The sequence below is a fragment of the Diachasma alloeum genome, unplaced genomic scaffold (assembly GCF_001412515.2).
Source record: "Diachasma alloeum isolate Michigan unplaced genomic scaffold, Dall2.0 Dall_scaffold_00256, whole genome shotgun sequence".
NCBI classification, from domain to species: domain Eukaryota; kingdom Metazoa; phylum Arthropoda; class Insecta; order Hymenoptera; family Braconidae; genus Diachasma; species Diachasma alloeum.
This window is the reverse complement of record NW_021680401.1, coordinates 1748914-1776338: the sequence shown is the minus strand read 5'-3', so window position 1 is coordinate 1776338 and position 27425 is coordinate 1748914. Positions and strand designations below refer to the sequence as shown.

General features: G+C 34.6%; 1 protein-coding gene across 3 annotated transcripts in view; it reads left to right on the top strand.

The window, feature by feature from the left end:
• The first annotated feature begins 1282 nt into the window (after positions 1-1282).
• The window catches only part of LOC107037605 (protein timeless homolog), a 239684-nt gene continuing 213541 nt past the window's right edge, over positions 1283-27425 (top strand). The window contains exons 1-13 of one of the 3 annotated variants that reach the window (XM_015256239.1): positions 1283-1431; positions 2319-2510; positions 2634-2787; positions 3947-4127; positions 5212-5343; positions 5454-5549; positions 5638-5801; positions 9621-9738; positions 12049-12311; positions 12409-12541; positions 15606-15760; positions 18717-18995; positions 19075-19155. In XM_015256239.1, the coding sequence (XP_015111725.1) occupies positions 2417-2510; positions 2634-2787; positions 3947-4127; positions 5212-5343; positions 5454-5549; positions 5638-5801; positions 9621-9738; positions 12049-12311; positions 12409-12541; positions 15606-15760; positions 18717-18995; positions 19075-19155 (1850 nt within the window). In that variant the 5' untranslated portion in view covers positions 1283-1431; positions 2319-2416. Of the gene's footprint in view, positions 1458-2258; positions 2511-2633; positions 2788-3946; positions 4128-5211; positions 5344-5453; positions 5550-5637; positions 5802-9620; positions 9739-12048; positions 12312-12408; positions 12542-15605; positions 15761-18716; positions 18996-19074; positions 19156-27425 lie in introns of those variants that run through there. The other 2 variants (XM_015256238.1, XM_015256240.1) reach the window with 2 other exon arrangements.

The window sequence follows — 27425 nt, the reverse complement described above, 5'->3', positions numbered from 1 at the left end:
CCGACCAAAAGATGGATACTTCCAACTTTTTTTAGTATTCTATAAAAAATATAATAGAAATCGTATTACAAATTTCCATTTTTGATAATAAAACTAATGTATAATAATACGAGGATTTTCTTATTTTTTATTGATGAACATTTTGAACGTAAAAATTCTAAATTAATTATTATCAATAATCGAAGACAGCCAATTGAGTACGGACTCAACCAGAATGTTTTTTATTTCATCTTCAAAATTTAAGTTATGTTTATTGGCTAACCAGACCAATAGGTAGATACCGACCAAAAGATGGATAATTCCAACTTTTTTTAGTATTCTATAAAAAATATAATAGAAATCGTATTACAAATTTCCATTTTTGATAATAAAACTAATGTATAATAATACGATGATTTTCTTATTTTTTATTGATGAACATTTTGAACGTAAAAATTCTAAATTAATTATTATCAATAATAGAAGACAGCCAATTGAGTGTGAACTCAACTAGAATGTTTTTTATTTCACAGTTTCATCTTCAAAATTTAAGTTATGTTTATTGGCTAACCAGACCAATAAGTAAATACCGACCAAAAGATGGATAATTCCAACTTTTTTTAGTATTCTATAAAAAATATAATAGAAATCGTATTACAAATTTCCATTTTTGATAATAAAACTGATGTATAATAATACGATGATTTTCTTATTTTTTATTGATGAACATTTTGAAGGTAAAAAAACAAATTCTCGCGAGGTACAGTATTGGCCTTCAGTGGCGGTGTGAGTAGTTAGAAAACGGGTTTTAGTTTGTGATGACTTTGATTCACATAGGGGCGGGTGGGGTAAAACGGACACTTTAGACTATTTTAACATTATTCATAACTCAGAAACAAATTGATCAATTGTGCTCAGTTTAGGCTCGTCACAAAGGGAAAGAATTGTTCTTTGTATTGAGAAAAAAAAATTATTGAATTTTATCAACATTTCAATCCCTCATTGACATTAAAAAAAAAGTCAAAAGTGTCCGTTTTACCCCAGCCTCCCCTATTTGATATTGATATTTGTCTGCTTAAAAAAAAAGGAAATTATGTAATTTCATTATATGCATCTATTTGAAAAAAGCACATCCAATTTGAAACAAAAACATCCCCTTGTCCCTAACCGTCTGTCTCGTCTGTCTATTGGTCTGGTTACCCTACCCTGTATATATAGCATATACGTGATTCTCGCCACCAATCAGGAGACACCCGGCGTCACTACATTGTAAACCGACGTGTTTTCCCGCGCGGTATCTTAACCTGTTGCTTGACAGTGGTCAGCGACAGGCGAGTCCTACAAAATCCCATATTTTGCATTGTTTTTCGTCTATTTAGTGATCATCGTCAGTTATTTTCCTCTGTAATAGTGTTTCGCGTTCTCAAAGTGCAGTGGAAGGTTCGATAAAAGGTTATTACCGCAGTTACAAGCCACACGTGCGTCAACCTAACCTCTGACAATGTTTTGATTGAATTCTTCATAAATTCTCATATGTTTTTTGCTAATAACAATCGAAATAATGATTGAAAGATGAGAATCGGAAGTGAATTTATTGAAGTTCACAAATAATTACTGAAAAGTGAATAGTTGTCGTTTTTTAAGGTAGAAAAGAATTAAAATCGGACGTTTCCAATGATTTTCTCTTATGTTGGACATGTTCAGGTGCTAATAATCATTGAAACATCAGTGAGAAATATCAATAACATTAAAATTGAGAGTTTTAAGTTGCTTCTCGAATATGAATGAATTGTTTTTTTGGGGTTAAACAGAGAATCAAAATTGAATTCTTTAGTGATTACTGTATTCGACATTTTGATTAATTTTTTCATCAATTTTCATTGTTTATTCACTCATAATAATTAGAAAATCAATGCAATAAACATAAAAGAACATTAAAATGCTTTAAAACTTCATCAAAACTATTGAAAAGTAAATAACTTTTATTTTTTGTGGCTAAGCAGAGAAATAAAATAGAATTTTCCTTATAATTCCATATTGTGTTACAAATTTTGATTCATTTCTTTTTTTTCATATGATTATTTCATAATGACAATATAAACAATGTCTTAAATTAATTAAGACCTATAAACAACTATAACAACCTGAATAAACTTGTTTTTTGATGGTTAAACAGAGAATCAGGCTAATGTTTCCAATAATTCTTGTATTGGCGATTCATCTTTTCATCAAATTTTGATTATTCAATCAGTCATTTATTAAAGTGTCAGTGAAAAAAACATGAATAACGATTAAAATCCATCAAGTATTGAAGAGAAAAGAATAAATTGTTGTTCTAGGCGAACATATCCAGTGAATCCCTCGTGTTAAAAAATCATTTCGACATGAAAATGTGTGTTGATGATAATAAATAAGTGGTGAATAATAATAACGGACCATGAGTGATTATATTTCTGCTGAGCTCGCAGCAACATGCGCAGCCCTTGGTTACTCTGACGGAGTGGTATACCGATTGGATGCTGGAGCCCAGAGTGAGTGGCAAATTAATCTTGATTAATTCATTCTTAATCCATTCTCCAATATTCGTTTTTAATATTCCTTGAACGTTATATTCTTTCAACATTGAGTGCTGATATTTTATTTCTCTCTTGCAGATGTGATAAAGGATCTCATAAAATATTTGAAGAGAGATGATGATTCTCACACTGTTCGTCGTTATTTGGGACAGTCAAAGCTGCTCCAGACTGATTTAACCCAGATTGCCATTCAGCACACGAAGAAAACGGAATTCTGGGATGTTCTGCTGAGGTAAGTGAAGTGGAGGATTCATGAAAAGTACGATTCGAGTTTTTAATTATGATTTCTCGGTGGAATCGCTGGCTGGGTCTTTCAATTAATGAGGAAATTAAATTGAATGAATGAGTGATGAGGGAAAGGAGTGACAAATGACCTTTTTATTCACTGAAGTATTCCTCAGTATTTTTATTCAAACATTAGAACATGCATTCAAGTTCCATTTGATCCTAGATTACACTGTTGGAAAACAATTGAAATTTGATTGACATTGAAGTCGATTCAAGGGGGAAAGAATAATGAGATTACAAATTTTACGTAAAATTTAATGGGATTTTGAAGTTTTGAACGACAGGAAGACGAAGATTCTATAAGTTTGTTCAATTCTCCATCAAGGCATGAATTTTTACTCCAAATTACGCTGAATTTTCAATATATTTACGTAAATTTTTCTAATTTTTATTAAATTTCATGGAATGATTGAACGGCAGTTCACAGTTTTTATCAATTTCTTCCTCAAATTGATAATTTTCAATTATGAAATTCATAGGAACTTCAGTGAAACGGTTACTTCATAAGAATTTTCAAAAGTGTGACGGAAATTTCATTCAAAAATTTTCAATAGTGTAGCAAATATTTGGGAGTGATTTTATTCTTCAAACTTTGAAAGTCTAAACTCGATTTTTCAGCTTAAACTACTAGGCATTATTTTCTACATTTGAAGGAAATTCACTAGTATTTTTAGGGAAAGATTCATGATATACTAGCATGATTACAATCGTTGAATAATCTTTTTCATGAATAATTCATGAGTCATTTTCCACACTAGAATCATTTTTCTTTCGAAATTATCACCAAAGCTCAGATTCTCGAACTTTTAACAATTTTTATTATTAATTTATGAACAGGAAGTGTTTTAGAAGAAACAATTCAATTTTTTAACAATTTTTTTAAAAAGATATTATTCTAAAAGAAGTTTTCTTTCCAAATATAATTTCAATGACTCTAATTATCCATCAATTTTTTGAAATTATTCTCTTCGACTGCAATTGACACATTCGTAGATTGAAAATCCTCAGTTCTATAGTGAGATATTTGGAATAATTGAGGTTTATTCTAATGAAACGTGTTACATTGAGGAGATTTTTCTCACAACTGAAATTTTTCGTTTCAGATTGATAATAAATCTGACAAGCCCAGCCTTAATGCTATTCAATGACATTCTTCCCACTGAAAAAACAAGTCGTAACATCTACCTTCAATTGGTTAGCCATCTTCAGGGGTACAAAAAATCATTGGCTAATGAACAATTTTGGGGAGTTGTCAGCAATCGTCTCAGCACCATTCTGAGAATCGTAAGTGTTCCAGTGTAATTCTTTTTTGCTTTGATTTTTCGTATTATATTACCCTTTCATTTAAATTTTACTAAATCGATGGAATTGAATCATTTTTTTTCAAATGTACGTATCGTTGAGCCCTATTCATCGACATGAATTAAAAATTCCTATATATATTATGTTTTTGAATTTTGTAATTTAAAGAAAAATCGGTTGTCCCACCATAACTAAAAAAATGTTCTGAGTTTATTGCACGATGGTTTAAAAACATTCTTTGGATGTCTCTCCGACCGAGTTCCACGATGAAGGCGATAGCTGTAATCGTTGTTTTGATTTTTAGAATAATTTTCAAAAATTTTGTATTTTACAAAAATTACAATTCCGAGGGTATCTTTGGATATCATGCTCTAAATTCATTCAATTATATTTAAAAATATTAGTTTCAAAATCACTTTGTCGAAGTTGAAAGATCGTTACGATACCTATATTCGTTGGTTTGATTTTTATGATAATTTTTGTAAATTTAGAATTTTCTTCAAATATGATGTTTCAAATTCATTCCATAATATAGATAGCGTTATTCTTCCGTTCCATTTATACAAGGATTCGGAAATTATTCTCATAGCACTCAAAAGTTTATTGATTTTCCATCTTTTGGAATATTTACTTCCATTGATTATTTGAATAAAAAAAAAAGGTTAAAACTGATTTAATTATCATTAAAACGACCTACTCCGACTTCACTTCCATCGAATAAATGGATGGGATAGATATATATTATTTCACATTTGAAATTTCATCAAATATTAACCTAAATTAAAAATATAATACAATTGATTAAAGAAGGAGTTTCATTGAATTTAATAAAACTCTATGGAAACGTTATGAATGAAATACTATAGAAGCAGATGATGTGTAAAATGAGCATTCGGAAGCATATTGCCAATTTATTACCAACAAAACTATACTATATTAATTCGGAAGCAATTTCCCACTTGTTAATTTTTAATTGAATGATTCAGACCTTCAATCTATTGATTATTGATTACTCTTATTTATTTAATGGACCGTTTTTTCATTACCCAACTTTTTTATTTCTCAGGAAAGTGCTGAAAGAGGGGAAGAGAATGAATTAATCATCGAGAGAATTCTCACATTAATCAGAAACGTCATCCAAGTACCACCAGATGACAACGAAAAACGAGCGGACAATGACGCAACTGTTCACGATGAGGTACCTACTGCTATTATTTATTATCAATCATGCAGTTAATAGATGAAAATATTGTATAACGAAGAAAGGGGAATGATCTCGTATTGATTCACTCGTAAATTGAATTTCAGCTGCTATTTGCCCTCCATTCTTCTGGAATTGTTGATCTACTCTTGTTTATTGCCAGTAACAGCAGTGAGCAGCAGTATCACATGCAAATACTCGAGGTAACAATGTCTACATTGCATCTTTTCCATTCTGATGGATCAGCGTCACGTGGAGTGAGGAATGAATTTTTTAAAAAATATCTTACAGATCATTGCATTGATGTTACGTGAACAAAATGCTACTAAATTGGCTTCAGTTGGATTGCAACGCAGTGCTGCTGAGAAGGAACGAGAGGAAGCCCAGTTATTGGCTATAAGACGTAGAGAAATCACTGAGAAATTAGAGAAGGTGAAGAAGTACTCTGGATCCAGGTATGAATTTATTCTTGTCTTGAATCTTCTTTTTCTATTGTAATTAGCAAGTCTTGGTGCATAACGACTCCAGGTTTGCAAGGAGATTTTCAACAAACGAAAGATAATTGAATACCATTCTATGAAACATGAATAAACGAATGATAATTGTCCAAATCATTTATGTCAGAGGAAAATAGAATAATTCTATTTTCTTAATATTGTGCTTACTGAGGTTTTCTTCGAACAAAGTTGATTATAATTAATAGATAGAATTATGAGATTATCTCACATTTTCGACGTTAAGGATAGGAAAATCTGACTGCAATATAGTGAAAATGATGATCGATTTTTTTCACTTTGAATGAATAATATTAATATCCAAATACAAAATTTCACGAAATATTCCAAATTTACTTTCAATTTTTAATTTGTTCCTGAAATCACAAGATCACAACATTATAAGTGCAGAATTATATTGATAAGATGAACAGATTAATTGAATTAATTGATTTTATTAATTGATTTTGTTTATTCAACCAAAAACTTGTTTAAAAACGCGATTTTTCCCTTTACGTTTAGGGTAACAGAGCTTCAAAGGAAAACTTTTCTATTTCTCTTTCGAAAATACCTTCAGGCAAAATTTCAATGATCCTACAGTAATTCTCCATCTCCTTTAACCATCCAAGTCACTTCTTTCTGCCAACAGAAACGCTGAAGGATTAATTTTACAGTCGAAATATTCTTCCTGTTTTCCCACTTTCTTTGAACGTTATTTTTTTTATCCTTGGGGACTTTCCACATAATGAACATTACAATGTGGACTAAATCCACTAAAGAGGAGGTAAAAATTTTTCGTGCAAAATTGTCTCGAAATGAGATTTGTAGAGCATATCCATGAGGATGTAATGATTATGACCTAGTTTTCTTTTATCTCCGAGAGAACAGGCAGATGAATAGACGTAGTTTTTATCCACTTGTTGGGGAAAAGTACGCCGACATTTTTACAATGAGCGGGTGTACAACCTTTATGTGGAGTGCGTTGGCGGTACCGGACTCAGAGAGACAGTGGGTAATGCCAGAAATAGAGGTGAAAAGATCATTTTAGTGGCAAAACCTCAAAGGTAGAATTACGTGAGGGAAAATTCGCGAATTTTGGTTCCAGTGCCTTTTCCTACTGAAATGGGATATGAATGTTATGATTCTGCATTTTTTAAAGAGTATGAATATACCGCGTTTTTTAAAGATTAAAATCTAAGGTACATGAATTACATGAAATTCATGAAGCACATGAATTTTCAATAGAAGTTAATGTGACGAGAAATAATTAAGTGAAATTTATGTTAAGGAGAGTCTACTATAAGTTTCAAAAGTCGCGTGCTATTGGAGTGAGATTTTTGATATATTGAAGACCGATTATATATGTCTAAAAACGAATAATTAGTGTAAAAAATTAATTGTTTATTGTTCGTTTGCCCCGTAGACGCTAAAAAGGGGGAATATTAATACGAATAGGGTAATGTATTTAGAGACAGTGGCACCTCTACTTGGCTTATCTCACCTATCGCGAGGCCGCGCGTGTCCTACGACTGTTGCTAAAAATATTAATACACGAGTTTAACGTTCCCCCTTTTTCACACGTGTAACGTGTGACATTTGTGGTTTTCTATCGTAACAGGTACGAAAAGTGCCACTTTATGTACGAAAATCTGTAAACGAAACGGGACTTTTCCTTTTCGCACCCTTCAATTTTTTTTAACGGCTTTTGAGTCACTTTCAATTGAAACCCCGAGTTGAAGACCCGAGTTTGTAGCAGCGATGTCAGACAAGATATGAATGTTTTTTTGGGCTCAAATGAAAGAGCGGGTCGAGAAATGGCGTGCTAGGGCCTCTAAAGATGGTTTTGAACCAGGGGAGACTCCTAGACCCCACTGGACAATGTTGTCACAATTGCGCTTTTCAATTGAAAACAGACATCATCTTTAGAGACATTTGTCATCTTTAAAGACTTCTGCACGCCATTTTTCGAGCCGCTCTTTCATTTGAGCCAAAAAAAAAATTCATATCTTGTCTGACATCTCTGTTACAAACTCTGGTCATCAACTCTGGTTTTCAGTTGAAATTGGAATTGTTAATTTACACAATAATAGGATTGCATTGACGATTTTTTCTTAACTCGCAAAAATCTTCAAACAATTTGCTATCGATTGGTGATAAAATTTTTTGGAAATAATGAAATAGAGGGGATAACGCCTTTTTTTTCAGAGGTAATTTTTCAAATTTTATTTTTAAAAAAGTACTAACTAGCAAATGTTTTTTATTAGCTCGCAATTTTCTTCAAAACTACTTCAATGAGGAAAAAAATAAAAATTTGGAATATCTATACATGAGGGGCTAATTGATCGGATCTCTTGCGTCAATTCTAGACACTAGCCAGGGTTGCCAGGTTGGGCGACTTGTCGCCAATTGGGCGATTTCGGAATTTTCGCAGCAACAAAAAAAAGTCATTTTTCTATAGAATAAAAGAAGAACTCTGAGTAGATTTATCGTCTCGTTTATTTTTAATTAATCATTGAAATTTCCGCTCATACATGGGCTTTATGCCCATTAGCTATATTTATCTATATTAAACTAAAAAATAAGGGCATGAAGTCTCATCAATTTTTGCCGTTAATTTGTGGAATAAATTGACGATAAAAATAATAACCCGCGTTTATGCTTCAAACACATCGGGAAAAATGAACGTGCTTTTCTATCTGTGAAAGCGGTAGATTATGGGCACAAATTTATGCAAGAACTATCCATATGCGAAATTGATCCAGGTTGTACACTGGAATTAAAACAGCGATGCTTCAATCTTTTAAAAGTTCTATTACAACAAATGACACAAAGACTACCAGAAAAGATGGATATTTTCCAACAATATAAGCTCTTCAGTCCATCCAAAATGTTTAAATGATAATCGGCTGGAATTTACAGTCTCTAGCCCATTCGGCCACCGACGTCGGTTCTCTTAAATTTAGAATTAATAAAAAAAATTATCGAATTGAAATTTTGGATTTGTTTTTCCCCGGCAGACGCGATTGATTCAAAGTTTTCGTTATGCCGAGGCGATAGAACTTTGCAATTTGGGCATTTTTTATTAAAATATTCGATAGCAAACGTGAACGTTATCATGTGGTAGCAACAGTTTCAACTAGAATCAAATTATCTGCTTCATCGATTTTACGAAGTAAAGAATTTAATTTTTCTTGGTTGAATTTCCCATCTATGTTCCATGATTGGTTATTTATGATTTAGTTCATGAAATTTCGTTGTATTAAAAAATCCCTCGGTGAAGTGGCTAAAGCGGCTTTCGATGAGTACCGGCTTTATTATTGTGCAGCTTCATTATTTTCTGCTGATGCAATGAAAATCGTTGCGGAGAAAGAGAGAATGTTATCAATTTAAACTGAATAAATGGTAGAACAGATTTTATCAATTCAGATAACGAAATTATTTGAGAGATTCCCATCAGTCGGTAGATTTATTTTCAATATTGAAGAAATAATCGTCTGAACTCTTGAATTTGAAATTGGAGAATTTTTTCATTAACCACATCTAAAAACGAATTCTACCAAAACAAAAAAAAACTTTGTTCTTGGATTGATTTATTCAAGAATATAATTACAAAAAATCATGCCATATAATTCCATAGCAATGTTGTATATTATTATGATAAGAAAGTCTACAGTTTTGAGAATCTGGAGCTAAATTAGGAATTCTCACGATAATTTTAAAGACACATTCAAGTGTTAAGTTTGTTTAAGACAAATTACAATGTCTTTTTTCCAATTCCAGACACTCAAGATTCGGTGGCACCTTCGTCGTTAAAAACATGAAAGCAATCGGTGAGAATCAATTGATCTGTCACAAGCCCTTTGAAAAAATTGAAGCCCTCGAGTTCGCTCGTGACAAAGTAAGTAAAAAAATGAAATTAACTCGCGTGAAAATGATAAATCGAGTGGCGTAATTCGCCGTCTCTCTTGCGATAAAGAGGCAAAGTGGAATGGAAGAACCAGGGAAATAAGGTCCATTCAATTAGCACTTGGTTTTTTAGCGATAGCTTTCATTACTAGGTCGGAGCAAGAAAGGGGCTGGGATACATATGGAAATACGTCTGCTAATTAGCTATATTTCAGAACATAATCGTACTCGGTCTTGCTTAACGCTTTCTAGCACTCGAAACTGGGTCAGTGACTATTCCATTTATTCTTTTTCCCCTGTAAAATGCACTCATTACTTTTTTATATCTCTCGTTTTCATTCAGTAGTACTAGTCGCTTCAATGAACCCTCCGACATTAAAGGGTGAATAGGAAAAATGTTTAAATAGTTTCACAAGGATTTTCGGCGCGGTTTTGACCCTTCCCTCTGCCTCGTCCTCAAATAAAATATTTTCGAGTGAATAATGGAGAGGAGTCATAAAGAAAAGATTAATTCCGGTTCTGTAAACATCAGGCATTCTCGTAAATGAATTATTCAAGTGTGGATTGAATTGAATAGCGAAGTAGTAAAACTCAGTATGCCAACACAGCGCGGGAGTGAGTTTTTTATGGGTAACTAATCCTAGATTTGCTGAGTATTTTATTAGTAGAATGTAAGAGAAGTACCATTTATTTCCATTAACGATTGCCAAGTAGTCCGAGCATTTTTTTGGGAAGATCCTTTTTAGAGTTTATAGAATATAACATCAAGAGTATTTTTTAGGCACAATATTAAATTTAATTTCCGAACATTTTTTTCGCGAAAACGAATTTTGAGAAATGAAATTCAGTAGTGAAGCGGTAAAACGATTTGAGTCGACTTAGCTCTTAGCTGAGTTTTCCAGGAATATCTTTAAATTTAATGGAGATAGCGAAATTATCGTAATTACATTTTTTATAGCTCTCAATCAGCTTTACAAAAAAGGTTATAACAAAACTTTTGCTATCTGCCTTAGATTCCGAGATATTCATTCAAAATTGACCAATAGTCAAAATCGATTTCAAGCGTTTTACCGCTTCGCTACTGAATTTGATACATTGCATTCATAAGAGGTTGCGTACTCCCACCTTCAATCCCCTCATTCGGAGTCTTAAGGATATCCAGGTACTTTGACTATTTTTTCTCCAGTGAAATGCTTTCCTACTTTTGCAGTCTACCATCAGACCTCTGATGATGTCTTTCATTTAAACCTCGTTTGACTCCAAGTTTCCGGACATTTTACACTGATTTTATTATTTAAATATCTTTTCTTACAGTTCAATATTGAGATTCAAATTTGGAGCTGCAAAGTTTAAATAATAAAATCATTGTAAAATGTCCGGAGCTACCACGCACGAAAAAATTCAATAGAAAAACCTATCGAATTCGTTAGACAATTCTATTGAATTTCTATTAAATTTTCTAATAGCTTTTGGCTGATTCTATTGACATGTTCAATAGAAAAAGTCGACAGAATTCGATTTTTCTATATAACTTATTCTTTTCATATATTTTCTATAGAATTTGCTCGACTCGAATTTTCTAAGGTTTTTTCATTCTATTTTTATTTTCTTCTCATCAAGAAAATCAAACGAAAAAACTTGTAAAATTTGAGCCGAGGAAATTCTATAGAAAATATCTGAATAGAATAAGTTATATATAAAAATTGAATTCTATTAACTTTTTCTACTGAATATCTTCTACTGACCATCTCAATAGAATCGGCCAAAAACTAATAGAACAGTTCAATAGAATTTTCTAACGAATTCGATAGGTTTTTCTATTAAATTTTTTCGCCCGTCACTCTCGGTCCGAATTCCGGAAAAATTTATTTAACTTGCAAGAAATGGCAAGATTTTGGGTAAAATTGAAATCTTGCTTGAAAAAGTTGCTGATTTGAACGACGTAGTTGGATATCCTTCAATCTGTGGAGAGAATGTCCTTTGCAGAAAAAGAATAAGAATAATGAAGTAATGAACTATCACTCTTTTTCATTGTTTAATAAACAAAAATAGAGTAAACAAATATAAATATAAAATTACCTTCGACAGAGGTATAGACTGTAATATCAATATAAGTATAAGTGAATCAGACGCATTTTCATATTGTGTCGCCCTGTTCTGAGTCCAATAAGTCCTACGAATTCATAAATTGAGCTTCGATCAATTTAAATTGCCACGTTCCTCCACTCTATCACCGATTTCACTCAAACATCGCCTGAAACATGAAATGAATCACTATAATAATAAAATCCTCCAACTCCAGGTAAAACTGAAGAAACCGAAGAATAAAGTTCGTATTGAAGAAGCTCCACAGGAACGAACATCCGCCCTGACTGTTCGTTTATTCCTCAAAGAATTCTGCGTGGAATTCTTAAATGGGGCTTACAACCCTGTAATGAGATACGCCAAGTCTTGTATAATTGGTGGGGGCCATTCAGCAGCAGCTGATGCAAGCCATTATCTCTGGGCTATGCGTTTCTTCATGGAATTCAATCGTAATTACAAGTTCCAGGTCAAGCTTGTTAGGTAAAAATCCAATAGCGCACTTTCTTCATTCTGTTTGAAGACAATGGTAATAATAGTGGAATCAAGTAGATGTTCACTTCTTTCCTTTTATTTACAGTGAGACTATTTCTACTGAGATGTTTTATTTTGTTCAACGTCAAATGGAGGAATATTACGAATCCATGACAATGGACAAACAGAAGATTCCTTATTGGTCGAAACGCTTGCATTTGGCGCTGAAGGCTTATCAGGTGAATATTTATGGGTTTTTCCAAATGTTTATAGGGGCGATGATTGTGTTGATTGTTATTTTGTTTGATGTAGCCTTTTGCAGCTAGTTTGAAAGCTTTTTTTGAAACACGTGTTTGGAAGTGCCCTTTTCGTTTACAGATTTTTGTGCATAAAGTGACACCTTTCGTAATTTTTACGGTAGTAAACAAAAAGTTATTTTTCGGTTATAACAGCGAACTGTCTAGTTACAACTTGGAGTTTATCCCGATGTCACTGTTTGAAAGATCGCGTTGTCGTTTCATTTTCGACCAATCCGATGTCGTTATGCCCATAACTACATTCGTAGCTAAAAACTCGGTCTAGTCGTAACTGAATTGCCTCAGCCATACTGTAGCCATTAGGCGTTAGTCCTTTGCTTTTAATCTATCGGACATGGGATATATAAATAAATATGAAATGCAGTTGATTGAATTTAAAATTCTTTTCTTTATTAAAATCGCACGAGGAAAAAACGTCTACTCTCTACGAATCTCTCTAGGAGACTAAATGTTGGTCACAAAAACCAACAGACCAGAATATTCGTCACCTAATGAAAGAACTTTCTGTTCTTTCTCCCTATGAAATCATTGTTTAGGTTTATGTAAATTCTCGAGCGACTCTTTGGTACCCCCCACGTCGAGTCGTTTTTGTAACCGTCATTTCGTAGCTAAATGAATTCTATAAATTTGACTCAGTGATCCAACATAATTGTCTTTGAAACACGTGCTTGGAAAAGTCCCTTTTCTTTCATAGATTTTTGTGCGTAAAGCCTCACTTTTCGTTACTTTTACGATAGTAAACGAAAAGTGATTTTTCGTTTGCGGCATTCACTTTTCGTTTACAACAGCTGACTTGCTAGTTACACTGAGAGAAAATTCGAAAGTTCGGGTAACAAAAAATATTCGGAAAAATCCGCTATCTGCCTTAGTTTCGGAGATATTTTTGAAAAACTCACCGACTCCATTTTCTTTGGCTTTGAATTCCGACCTAATTAAACCCTTCAATAAATGATCAAATTCTCTTGGAATAAACATTGGAAGATAATTGAAAAGGATTGTCCATGTAAACGTGACACGTCATAATTATGAACATGATTGCCACCTGTAATGAACTATTATATTAATGCATACGGCATACCGCATTACGCTCTGTAGTTCAGCATCGACGTAATTTCAAAGTGTAGCTTCGAGCATTATTATTTCCTGTCAATCACTACCCATGTTTACCGAGATATTATATGATGGAAGATTTAATCAAAATAATATAATGGAAAGCCAGTAAGCACGATGGACATCATTGTGCAGTGCACACATGTGGGATGACGTGTCATGGTAGGATGCACGTTACTGGTTAATTAGCAATCAATATTTGCTACTGTAACGTTAATCTGATGGCCGTATTTCTCCAATTTATTTCATTTGTGGACATTATTCCATTGGTGTTATGTCATTGCAAGCTGCTCCATAGAGGAAAAAGCTTCTAGTTTTCAGAATCAAGTGGCGGAAATTCAAGGATTACGTAAGCATAGTTGGGCGGCGGGGAGACTAGGATTTCTGACGGGATGTGTTATCAATATAGGGATAATGCTAGCATAGGAGAGCGGAGTTTTTTTAACCCCTCAAGCCCAACATCTACAGATCACATATAGACCTTTTTCTCAGTTAACCATGTTTTTATTCATTATCAAATAATCATTTACAGTTCTTTACAGTTATTTACTTAAAAAACAGGTATATAACAAAATTAACGTTTTCTATCTTAAATCCTTAGATAAACATGGGGTAGTTTTTGACTTTCGACTCTTAAACATTGTATTTTTAATTATGATGCTTCCATAACAGTATATTTAGAGTTCATTGATCCTTTTAAGGATAATCGGGCGAGGAGGAAATTTAGGAGGTGAGGCGGAGGGGTTTCTATTGTTTTCCTTCCGAAAACTAATCGCTGAACAAAAAAATTTTACCCATTCGGATTCAAAATTCAGGCAATATTAGAGAGTTACTCCAGTTAAAAATTATTTTTGGAGCTAATCAAATTTATTTTACGGGCTCGAGGGAGCTCCAATCAGAACGCTTCATCGTTCTCTCTCAAAAGACGTTTAAGGGGACCCCCCCCATTCTCGATTTCAAATTTTGACGATTTTCAATGGGCTGGTAAATGAACATAAATTATTTTTTAGGGTTGTAACTTTGCATACATTTATTTGAAGACATAAAAATTGACCGCGCTACCCCCACCCGATCGGTACTTGGGACGTTGCTGCTCGTTTGGGTTGCGTGTGCAGAAATTTCATTTTTCAGTACTTTTTTCGCTATTATTAATAAACAATGCTCCTAGGCGACAATATTTTTCACTCAAAAAATCATTGATCACATGTTCTAAATGTGTCTAAAGTTTCATGACTTTGGCTGCATTTTTTCCTTGGGTTTTGCAGTTTTTTTGTAATTTCCATAAGATCACGGGTTAAATGACCACTTTTTCAAAAATTCATAATAAATTAACCATGCTCCCCAGCAGTCTGAAACTTTGCACACGCCTTTTCCATCATTTAAAGAATACGTAAAAAAAAGAGAAAAATGGCTGCTTCTTTTCCAACCCTCCCAGCTCGCCCGATTATCCTTAAGAATTGGAGTTTCTACAATCTACTAATATTCCCCTTTCCCCCCTTCCCCAATTTTCCAGTAAAAATTCGCAATCTCTCTTAGTTTTTGAGATATTTTTGAAAAACTTACCGACTCAATTTTTTTGGTTGTGAATTCTCAANGAAAAATGGCTGCTTCTTTTCCAACCCTCCCAGCTCGCCCGATTACCCTTAAGGAAGTTATTTTTTCTGAAGGGCCAGTACTGAGAACAAAAAGCTGTTTCCTCAAGTTTAGAAAAAAAAAAATTCCAAATTCAGTACCAAAAACCTACTTAGTCTTAATGCAAAGAGTTCTTACGGATATTAAAAGACTTCGTTAAATCTTAAATGTTCATTTTTTATTCCAATAATTCGTGTCACCATGAACTATTGTGTGTAATCAAAAATAAAAATGTTTTGTTTAGGAGCTGCTACACACTATTCTCGCCATGGATAAAATGACAGACAAAGGTATACGGGATTCAAGCAGGGTCATTAAGAGTAACGTATTTTACGTTCCAGAATATCGGGAAACGATACTCTCTCAACTTCTGTGCTACGACGGACTTAAAATGTCACGGTTAGTATCACGCTTAACTCTCGCTTTTCCATCCTCCCCCTTTCTCTCTTGATCTCCTAATAACGTTTAACGATCATTGCCCGAGCCATCGTATTCCCAAGCAGTTTCCAGCTATACACCCGTTCTACTTGTCTCTAATTTTCTCATATTCCCCTGAACATTTGAATATTGAACGTTTTATACCCAATTTGTATGTGACTTCGATGTAAAATAGGTCGGGAGTTTCGAAGTGCTAATGAAACACATTTTAAATTCACATTCGGGGGAAAAGTTTTGATATTACGGAGTTTCTTTTTATTGGTAGCTTTTTGCATACAGCAGTGCTAGGATTTAATTATATAGATAAAGAAAAAGGAAAAATTTGAAGAACTTGAATTTTCTCGGGTAATGAATAATTCAGGAAATCTCACGTATATACGAAATTCAAATTTGTTACGGGTAGGAAAAAGCTGAAATTCGGTAGGAATATGGAATCGTTAATGTGAGAAAATCCGTGATTCATGTCACGAGTTGAAGTAATACTGCACAAAACCTCTTGAAATTTTTCATTGCTCTCAATTTTTTATTCTACTTGTATGATGCATTACATTCGCCATCTTTGCATTCTATAGCATTCCAAGTGAGTTTCACTTGAAGATTGAAAAATCGAAAATTTGACACGAAAACATTTCACTGGATAATTTATTAACTTCTTGGCCCGAGGGGAGAAAGCTATTGTAATGACTCCAAAAATCGATTGTCGGAATTTTATGATTTCTGCACATTTTATGACCCTTAGAATCTTCTGAAGTTGTTCGGAACAAATGGTGCGATTCGATTTTTTTAAATGCGATTCAAGCATTTTCATGGAACTTTGAACGGATTACAGTCGACTCCCTCTAACTTCTCAGGGACTGAGACCGGCATATATCTCTGTCATTGTTCCAATAATGCCACCAGAGGGAGTTTGCGACTTCCTCTAAGTCGTAATTTTTAACCATTCATAGCCCCAAGGTCGAGACGTGGGAGTTGGCTGCTGATTTTAAATATGATCATCTCAGCTGTTTTTCAGTCATTTCCATAAATTACGTGCAATTATTCAGATAAAACTTTCATACGCGATTTTTTGCTTCCAAATGGAAGCAGTGTATTCGTGAAATCCGAAATGAATTCAATTGTGATTTAAAATATTCTGCCAAATGCCGTCTTGGCCGAGTTCGATCACGATCGATTATTTTTAAATCAATTCTCAGGGAAAGAGGAAAAATTTTAACGTCGGGGCAATGTCAACCTTAGGGATGAGTCATTGAATTCAATTTAAAATCCATCGTCATAGAATTTCTATTCAGAAGCAAATAGCTAATTTATAATAACAATATATTAACGATGTTGCGACGAAAGTAATTTGCCACTTGTTTTTCTATAAACCAAAAGAGAGAAATTGGTTGGAATGTTATTGGTTTGAACTAGAATGGTTCACACCAAATTCCATCAACCCCTACCCGTCCCACCCTAACCGGATGCGAGCGATCGACCTCTGATTTTTTTACTCATTTGTCTTAAGCTTTGTTCGTTCATGCAGTGAGGAAGATAAAAAAAAATTATACACTTATGAAACCCCAGATTTACAAGTTTACTTGGTTCTTCTTTCTTATACTTTCGATGCCTGCCAAAGTCGATAGCCAAAAGTAGTTTACTACTTTTCGAAGCGTTATATCCAATCGTTTGGTGCCTCTTGAACTTTCCCAGTCTCCAGCCAATAACCTAATACTCCAAGTGTATGAGTAAAAAAGAACGGTTAGGAAAATCGATGTGAGCCATCAACTTCTTCTTCTCCTCGTTTTTCTTCCTCGTTTTTTTTTTCAGAATGTCACTGTGACTGGCTCTTCCAACTTGCGTTGTTTGTCAGTAGTGGTGAAGGGTAGGGTAGAGGGGTAAGGGGTGAGACAACTGTTTACCAAAACTTTTATCTACCGCAGACATATTGACTCCAGCTCGTACCAATTGTGGGCCTCTGCTAAAATTCCTCCCCCTTTCCACAGTCTCCTCTACCATCTACTAACTTATTCTTCACCCTTCATCTTCTTTTTTCGTTATCTTTCTCTGGTACTTCGACGGAATAAACAACTTTTATCGATGTCATTGAGTGGCTTACAAATTCATTCAATGGGTTTTTCATACATTCAGAAACAGACTTCAATTTTCAATATTGAACGAGTGAGAGATGATTGCGATAAATTCTTTATTGCATTGGCAGCGCCAGTGATGCAGCAGAAAAGATATAATATTTACAGTAGATAAAAAAATTTCCTCTTGATGGTTGAATAAGCATTCCCTATAAAATCAATTTTCTACGTAATTTCGAGTACCAATACTATTTCTGGAGTTCACAATGATGAATAATAAATTGTGGAGATTTAATTCATAGAAAAATATTAGGGGGCTACGGCCCCTGCTCTCTCCCCTAGCCAACCCCTTTATAACCCCCATAATCCTTATTCTGACCCTTGTGACCTTGAAACTGATCCTTGTGACCCTTAATCCGACCTCGTGACCTTTTTCTGATCTTCGTGAACTTTGTTCGGACCCTCATGACTTTTAATCGGACCTTTGTGACCCTTATTCTGACCCTTTCGACGTTTATTCTAACTTTGTGACTTTTAATTTGACCCTTGTAACTCTTAATCTGATCCTTGTGACCCTCATGATTCTTGATCTAACCCTCATGACCTTTAATTGAACCCTTGCGACCCTTATTCTGAACCTCGTGACCTTCATTTTGACACTTATAACCCTTATTCTGACCTTTATGACCATTATTTTGACCCTTGCGACCCCTAATTTTGGAGTCTTCATTTCAAGTACATATTTTTATCACCAGAAGACGATTTGAATTTTTAGAATATAGACAAAACAAATCCGTAAATCCCCTCGAACGGAGGAAGCCGAGAGGTACTGAAATTTTTATAATTTTTAGGTCTTACCTGGTTGATCTTGTTACAACTGCCCACATATTCTTGAAAATGTTGGAGCAATTCGTTACTCAGTCTCGAAGTTTAGTGGTGGCAAAGCTAAAGCGAAAGCCTCGCAAGAAAAATGTTAAAAACTCCAATAAAGAGCCGACGAAGCCAGCGAAAAGCCTTGAGGAGAGATGGGAAGATGCAGGGCCAGAATTATCAGCAGTTATGCAAGATGGAATTATACCCACTGTCGTTCCCTTTGATGCCACCTTGGACACTCCGATCGAAGAGCAAAAGTACAGAATTTTACCTCTTCTCGATGAAAATGAAAAATCCGCTCGTATTACTTCTTTTACGACAGAATATTTCTTTCAGGGCCGATGCAATGAAGAGGATTCAAAAGCTTCTTCGCAGGAAGGAGTTCGAGGAGGCGATAGGACTTTTACGATCTGCTCGGTGAGCATCGAGTTATTTTTATTATTCAAAAAGTTAGGATTCGTAGATATTTATAGTTTACGTTCAATCATAAATTTACTGTTCGCCTGCATGCAAGCATTAACAAAAATCAATAATTACATAGGCAATTTGGGAATACTTGGAATGCGTGTCCACAGCGCAAATTAATTTCAAATAATTCTCCTATTAGCCTGCGATTAATAAATTTAAACTTCTTCGCTTATATGGAGGTCTGTGTGTCCCCAAACGGCACCTTCCTTCAAAAGGCGCGGTAATTAAACGAAATTGAATTATTAAGGTATTCAAAATGAAATTCAAAAGCGATTGGTAAGGCATTATATCAAGCCCGACCAGTAGTTGGCATTACTCAGGGTTCGCAGCAGCGACGCAGCTGCTATGAAACCTACAAAGCTCCGATTTTATGAAAATTTATAATATATTCCGGGCGTAGTCATTTAATTTTAGTATTACCGACCACTTTACGTCTTAAAGAAATGATTTCATTTTCCTCAAAAATCGAAGGAGTTCGAAGAGACGGGTAGGACTTTTACAATCTGCTAGATGAACATTGAGTTATTTTCATTATTTAAACAGTTAGGATTCGTAGAAATTTATAGCCTACGTACAATCGTAACTTGACTGATCGCCTGCACGCAAGTATTAACAAAAATCAAAAATTACATAGGCAATTTGGGAATACTTGGAATGCGTGTCCACAGCGCAAATTAATTTCAAATAATTCTCCTATTAGCCTGCGATTAATTAATTTAAACTTCTTCGCTTATATGGATGTCTGTGTGTCCCCAAACGGCACCTTCCTTCAAAAGGCGCGGTAATTAAACGAAATTGAATTATTAAGGTATTCAAAATGAAATTCAAAAGCGATTGGTAAGGCATTATATCAAGCCCGACCAGTAGTTGGCATTACTCAGGGTTCGCAGCAGCGACGCAGCTGCTATGAAACCTACAAAGCTCCGATTTTATGAAAATTTATAATATATTCCGGGCGTAGTCATTTAATTTTAGTATTACCGACAACTTTACGTCGTAAATACATGATTTTATTATTTTTATTTTTTTAACGAAATTTGGTGCACGTTCGAGAACTTGCAACTGGCCATCGCCCGAGGGCCTTCAGCCAGGTATTTACAATTTAGTATACAAGGATTTCAAATGGGGTGTTTATCTTTCAAATGTTTCACAGTAAAGAAAAGTGGTAGAGATAAATTACATGATTTTATTTTCCTCAAAAATGGATCAATTCCTTTGATAAAGTTTCGAAGTGGATTTTATCATTCATTCGATACATCCTCAATAATCAACACAGTAGGGCAGCAAAAATACTGAAAGGTAGATCCACCCCACTTGCTCCACTCACATCAAACTCCCCTACTCATCGTCCGCCGTGTTAAATTCTATGGAAATTCTCCCAATCTAACAAAACGTAACACGATCAAGAGACTCGACAAAAGGGTATAAAAGTTACCCTTCGATTCCTCTTTGAAACTGAAAAGGCTTCTTTGCACACTTGTGCCTTTTTTTGTTCAATCCCTTCTCCTTTATCCTTCACTCGCAAGCTTGTACCATGCAAGTTCTATCGTGCACACCGCGAGGTGGGTCTCGTCCCTCCGTTGGAGAAAGAACTTGAATGTTGGGCGGAAAGACGAGAGGATAGAGTGGAAGGGCGTTGGCGTCATTGTTTCGACAAACAAAAGGCTCCTGGCCTGGTAATGTGAGGGCAAAAAAGTGAACACAAGCCAGGGAGGATTTACTTTCGTACGCTCGATGAATTTTTTACCGTGACACGTATATGCCTCTTCGTACTACCGAGAAATTTCATTTTCTTGTTTCCAACCCCTTCCGACCCATCCCCTTCATTCCCTTCTCGTGACTCGTTTTCGTTTGGAAGTTACAGAGACGTAAGAGCTTCGTTAAAACGCTTTTTGTCCCTGTTTCTTGTACGCTGCAGTCTTTTGAACCAGTTCCGTATTCTCTGCATTTTTTATTTCTTTGTTCTGAGCTTTTTTTCCGCCTAATCTAACTCGCAGTTTTTGAGTCTAGAGTTACTGCCAATTTTGTACGCATAACCCTCTTTGCGTGATGTGAATATGTTCCTCTTGTGTTTTTTTGGTTCTGTTTGGATGAATTCAAGGGAGAATTATTTCGTGTTGGAACAAATAACATTAGATCATTTATTAATACTCGGGTTAAGGGTTTTCTGCTGATATTCCGAGACAGTGAAATCACGATAGCAAATTGGATCGTCCTATTGGAATCGTTTGGAATACTCAACTATACTCAACTATTCATCTATTAGACTAGCTTAATAAAAGGAAAAAACGGTAATGCACTCTAGGCCTGAGATGAGGCTTCAATAGAGCAAGTGAAACTTGAACAATGGGTCCTGTATTCTACGTGGGATGCAAGTTTAGACTGCTCGCGATTTTTTCTTAGCTAATTGCAAAGACAAATGAAACCCTGTCTGGACGATTTTGAGATATATAAAAAGACCTAAAGGAAAGGTGAATTTTATGTATTTAAGAGAAAAAATATTCATATCAGGGAGTTTTATAAGGTCTCATCTTGTTCAAGAACAAGTAAATTAATGTACCAGTTATTGCTACTAGAGGGGAGGGGGGGCCGCACCTTTCGAATACCTTCTCTCTATTACTGAATCATTTGTCCAAACTGTGTTTTGCGGCATTCACTAATTGCCTTTTTTTTCAAGCAGGTTCAATGAAAAAATATCATTGAAAAAAATCGAAAACAGTGCATTTGGAAAGAAAATCTGCAAGAGATTACTCATACAATAATCAACATCATTCGAAGATCAAAGAATATTTTATCATCCGCAGAAACCTAAATAGACGACAAAGTAATAGATTCACTCGGGCATAATCCTCGAACTATTGAGTGAAAAATGCTGACAAGATAGATCTCTCTCAAATACGCGTTGCACTCTTTGGACTTTTTGTTATTGAATTGAAAATCTTCCTCATTGTACGATTATGCTAAATTTCACTCTCTAACCAAAGAAATTTGATATTCTTCGCAAACTTCTTGAGGTCCTTGAGAGTGGCAGAAATCTCAGTTATCTGGCAATAACTGAGAAGTTCTCGTGATTGTGTAAAGTAGTTTGATCTTTGGATGTATTTAAAAACATAAGGTTTACATCAAATATGCCAGGTTTGATGTTAGAAGTTGCAATCTGTCCTCCTTTTCTGATGTGACTACTTTTTGGAACCAGTTCCGCCAATCGTAAACGCATTAACCTTCTTCATGTGATGACAATAGCAACTTCCTAATTCGCATTTTGTCCCATTTTTTTCCCTTTTTTTACAACTCCAAGCCAATTTTCTGACCCAGTTTCCAGCTTCATCACGTATACAACGTCTAATTACTAATTACTATTTGAGTATCCGAGGGACTACGTGACAGCTGTTTCCCTACGGAACGTTAAGTGCAATACGAATGAAAAGTACCTCTACAAACTGTGTAGTCGAGAAAGTTTGAAAATTCTCTGTGTACAAATGCATTGGTGCCAGAGTTGTATGTACAACTATAGACGTCTCAAAGTTTTTGAAGTGTTCGCAGTCACTATGAGCTGGCAATGAAAGGAGCATTGTCTGGAAAATGTTGACAATTTCACGTTCAGATATTGATTTACCGACTTTTTGTACTCTCTTTGTCATCTGTCAACTCCTCGGGTCGTTCGTTTAATTTGCAGGCAAGTTGTATAGACGTCGACTATGAAAGTTCCGACATCTCCTCTTGTTAATTAATGAACTAACTGTTGGTACTATTTTTTCCCCAATTCTCTCAATTCATCTATTTTCGTGAAATCATTCACGAATTTCCATTACACGTACATTCGTCCAATTCTAAAGGTGCAGAAGACCAGAATACTCAATTGACTGAGAATACAGCAAAAAAAAAAGAACGATTTGCCTCGAAATTGTAGAAAGATTGTCTCTAAAAGAAGAAAAAGTTTCCCCTAAAACTAGCGAAAAAACGACACAAGGCCTTTTCCCTCCATTCCAATTGTAAAGCTTTCGTGGAACACGTTATAGTCGTTAAGCCGGATCCAGTCCGGGTATTCTGAAACTCCTAGTGACTGTATGTCCCCCTCATGTTTTTTTTCTTTTTATTCGAATAAAGGGAGATTCAATAATGCAACCTATTGGCAGGATCGGTCCCTGTGCGACCCTCTTCACGTTTCATTACTACAACCCTGTGGACTTGCGTAATAGTAGGCTAGGTGGAATGAGACTGTAGAGGAATAGGAGGCAGCGGAGGAAGAGGGAGAATACGTACACAGTCTCTCTGGTGACTCTCACGTTCCATTATGGACGCTACCGTGGTGAGGACAATGGAAATCCAAGCCACGGTTATACGGTGCCTTGTGCATACAACGAGGTTGAATGGGTTAGGAGGCAGCAGACTGCCACGATATCTGTCGTTTATTCTCCCTCTCGAGAGTACCCCCACCCGAATATCCACCAATTTCTATCCTCTTTCGTTACAGCGGTTTATCCTAAGCCACAAGCCCCGAAAACGATATTATTAATAACACATCTATGCTAATACTTCGGGTATTGCCGCCAACAATGTAGTTTTGAGGACCTGCTGATGTCTTCTTGCTGTTTGCTTGGCAAATAGTCATGTTCTTACTGCGGAATGTTATTTGCAATCTTAAGGCTGATCCAATCTTACTACGGACTTTCATAGTTTGAGTTTTTGTCTCCAAATAATCCTCCTTCAGTTGCCTTTACAATATATCCTTTCAGTTGTAGGATACCCAGTGGATTTCAAACGTTTTAATTGTTAAAAATCGACTCTCTAAATAGTGATTTTCATTTTTCATGGGTTGAACTAATGAAGTTTAATCATTCATTCGTCACTATATCTGTCGCTTATTCTCTTTCTCGAGAGTACCTGTACTCGAATATCCACCAATTTCTATCCTCTTTCGTTTCAGCGGTTTATTCCAAACCACAAGTATCCGAAAATGATATTATTAATAACCCATTTATGCTAATATTGGAGGTATTACAGCCAACAACGCAGTTTTGAGGACCTGCTAATGTCTTCTTGCTATTTGCTTGGCAAACATTCATGTTCTTACTGCGGAATGTTATTTGCAATCTTACGGCTGATCCAATCTACTACGGATTTTCATAGAGCTTCAGAAATGTATTTGAATTTTTGTCTCCAAATAATTCTCTTTGAGTTACCTTTACAGTATATCCTTTCAGTTGTGGTACATTTTGAACGTTTTAATCGTTACGAATCGTCTTTTTAATTTAATTTACACATAAGAATTTGAAGAATAATTTTGTAAACAATTTTATATTTTTGTATTTTTTAGCAGAATAAACCACACAGTTTGAATGCTTTAAATGAAAAAAAAAATATTGTGATTGGTTGGTGGACAGAGGAAAAATTGGGTATATCGTCCTCGTTAGTAGCTTGCAATTGGAGAAAACTCTCTGTGATCTATTTTTGCCTTTTGATCTGCAAACGTTCATGTTCTCATTACGAAATATTGACGAATGGTAGGGAATTTCGTAGGGTATAAACGATGTCATTAGCAGAGTATATGTGAAGCATTAAATTATGAATGTTATTTGATGAATATTGGAATTTTTCAGGAATAGGAGTGGTGTTTTTACCGAATTTTTGACATGATGCTGAGAATGTTCAAGAGTTTGGATGGGTCAATCGTTGAACATCTTGTGCATAAAGAACTATTCCAAATTTTAATGAACTCAATTAACTTAGCTCAATTATCTATTCCACGGAGAGAATATGAAATTACAAATTACAATGTGAACATCATAATCGAGGACCTTACCGGGAAAACTTTGAAATTTGAGTTATTTTAATCGAACGTCTGCAATGTGAAATTCATTTTTTACGATTCAACACCTTGGTTTTTAACGGACAAAACAGTATAAAATGCACGGATGAAAGAATAATTCTCAAAAGTGTTGAAAACCGTTCATTTTTTTCATCAATTTTTACTAATTTTACAATTCAGTACCGAAGTGGTAAACCGGGTTCAGTCGATTTTTACTATTGGCCAGTTTTTGCGGAATATCTCGGACTCTAAAAGAGATAGAAAGATTTTTGTCATAACCTTTTTTGTAGAGCCAATTGAGGGTTATAAAAGAAGTCATGACAAAAATTTTGCTATCTCTCTTTGATTCCGAAATATTCATCAAATACTGGCGAAAAGTCAAAATCGACTTAACCCTTTTATTATGTTCAACAGTAATGTTTGCAACTGACTCCATCATATTTTAATTTTGTCAATCGAATTTTTTCATTCGGCACGTTGTAGTTTTTTATTTGTTCTCAAAATTACTATGTTAAGGGGAGACAACTATGAGTTTTAAAAGTCGTGGGTTATTGGAGGGAGACTTTTCATACGTTGAAGATCGATTATATTAATCTGAAAACGAATAATTAGTGCAAAATTTTTTTTTTTTATTGTTAGTTTGCCCGAAAACGTTTAAAATGCTAAAAACAGGTCAGGGCCTCCAATTTTTGAGCTACAAAAGATTTTTTTTTTGCAAAATTTTCAGAAAAATGAGTGGAACAACAATTATGCGCCAGTTTTTTGGAATTCGAATCCTACACGGCTGATTTCGTTTTTTTTTGTATAAAAAAATTCACTATTTGTGTAAAAAAATACAAAAAAAGCAAATTTAGCCATGTAAGATGCGAATTAAAAAAAATAGTTCGTAATTGTTTTTCCACATATTTTTTCGAAAATTTTGAAAAAAAATCCATCGTAGCTCAAAAATTGGAGGCCCTGGATTGTTTTTGCCATTTTAAGCGTTTTCGGGCAAACGAACAATAGAACAAATTTTTTTTTGCACTAATTATTCGTTTTCAGATCTATATAATCGACCTTCATCGTATGAAAAGTCTCACTCCAATAACCCACGACTTTTAAAACTCATAGTAGTCTTCCCTTAAATAGTAAATGTTCGAGTGTGGCGGGTACACCCAGAAAAATGGTTTATTTGAATTAAATAAATTTTATTTGAATCAAATAAAACCTCTATTATAATCAAATGAACGATTTATTTAATTCAAATGGAGTTTATTGAATTCAAATAAAGCATTTTTCTGGGTGTATGGTCCTGCATTCTATTTCTCATATTAAGAATTACTATGTTCTCACAGTAAAAAATAATTTGACATTCTTTCTGTGTCGCCACAATTTCCAAGGATTATTTTCCGTTTCCTGATAACTTCCACCCAAATGTGAATCATAAGCGATAATATTAATAACGCATTTATGCTAACATCTGTGGTATTACAGTCAACAACGTAGTTCTGTGGAAGGAGGGAGAGCAAGATATATCGAGCTCGTTAGTCGCTTGCCGTTGGAGAAAACCTCCCTGTGATCTGTTGTTACCGTTTTCTCAGCAAACATTCATGTTCTTGTTGCGAAATGTTACTTGTAATCTTATCTCTGGTTCAATTTTGCCGGGGAATTCTGTAAGGTTTGCATAATGGAATTAGTAGAGCTGCTGTAGCAAATAATGGATGGTATTTGATGAATTCTGAGATTTTTTGACAGGGACAACGATCTGGTTAATTCAGTTCTGAATGCAGTAGGAATTAGAGAAATTTCTGAGCAGGATTGAATTATTTCATTAATTTCATTAATTAAATTAATTAATTATTTCATTAATTTCATGAATTATTATTTCCGCTTCATTGAATCCTCTGAATGTTAGGAGATTTGAAGGACTTAACTAGTGAAGCGATTATTATAGTATTATCGACAATATTTGATGGGTCGTTAAGCTTCTTGGTTATGAGAATAACACTTCCAGTTCAGTTCCAAAGTTGAAGAAAATGTTCATGACTTGTATTAATGGAATTCGATCATTCACATTTGAATGATGTAAGTACCAGAGTGAATGGATCCAATAATAGATTTTATTTGATGAAGTTTGTGGCCTCTGGGCGATGAGAATTGATTTTTAGAGTTATTCTCAAATCCAATAAAAATTGAGACATTCGGAACTTCAGTTAAACTATTGACGTTCTGTCGTAAATGTGACATTCATCATAAACCTTCTCTATGAAGGATGATTCCAATCTTTTATACCTGAAATAAACGAAATTGAATCAGTCATCCGCCAGACATTCTCAATTTTCTGCCACGTGCACACAGAAAAATCTAAACGTAATCTATTTTTAAGGAATCGTCTTTTACGCTTTCTAAAGCATATTTTACGCTCAAAATT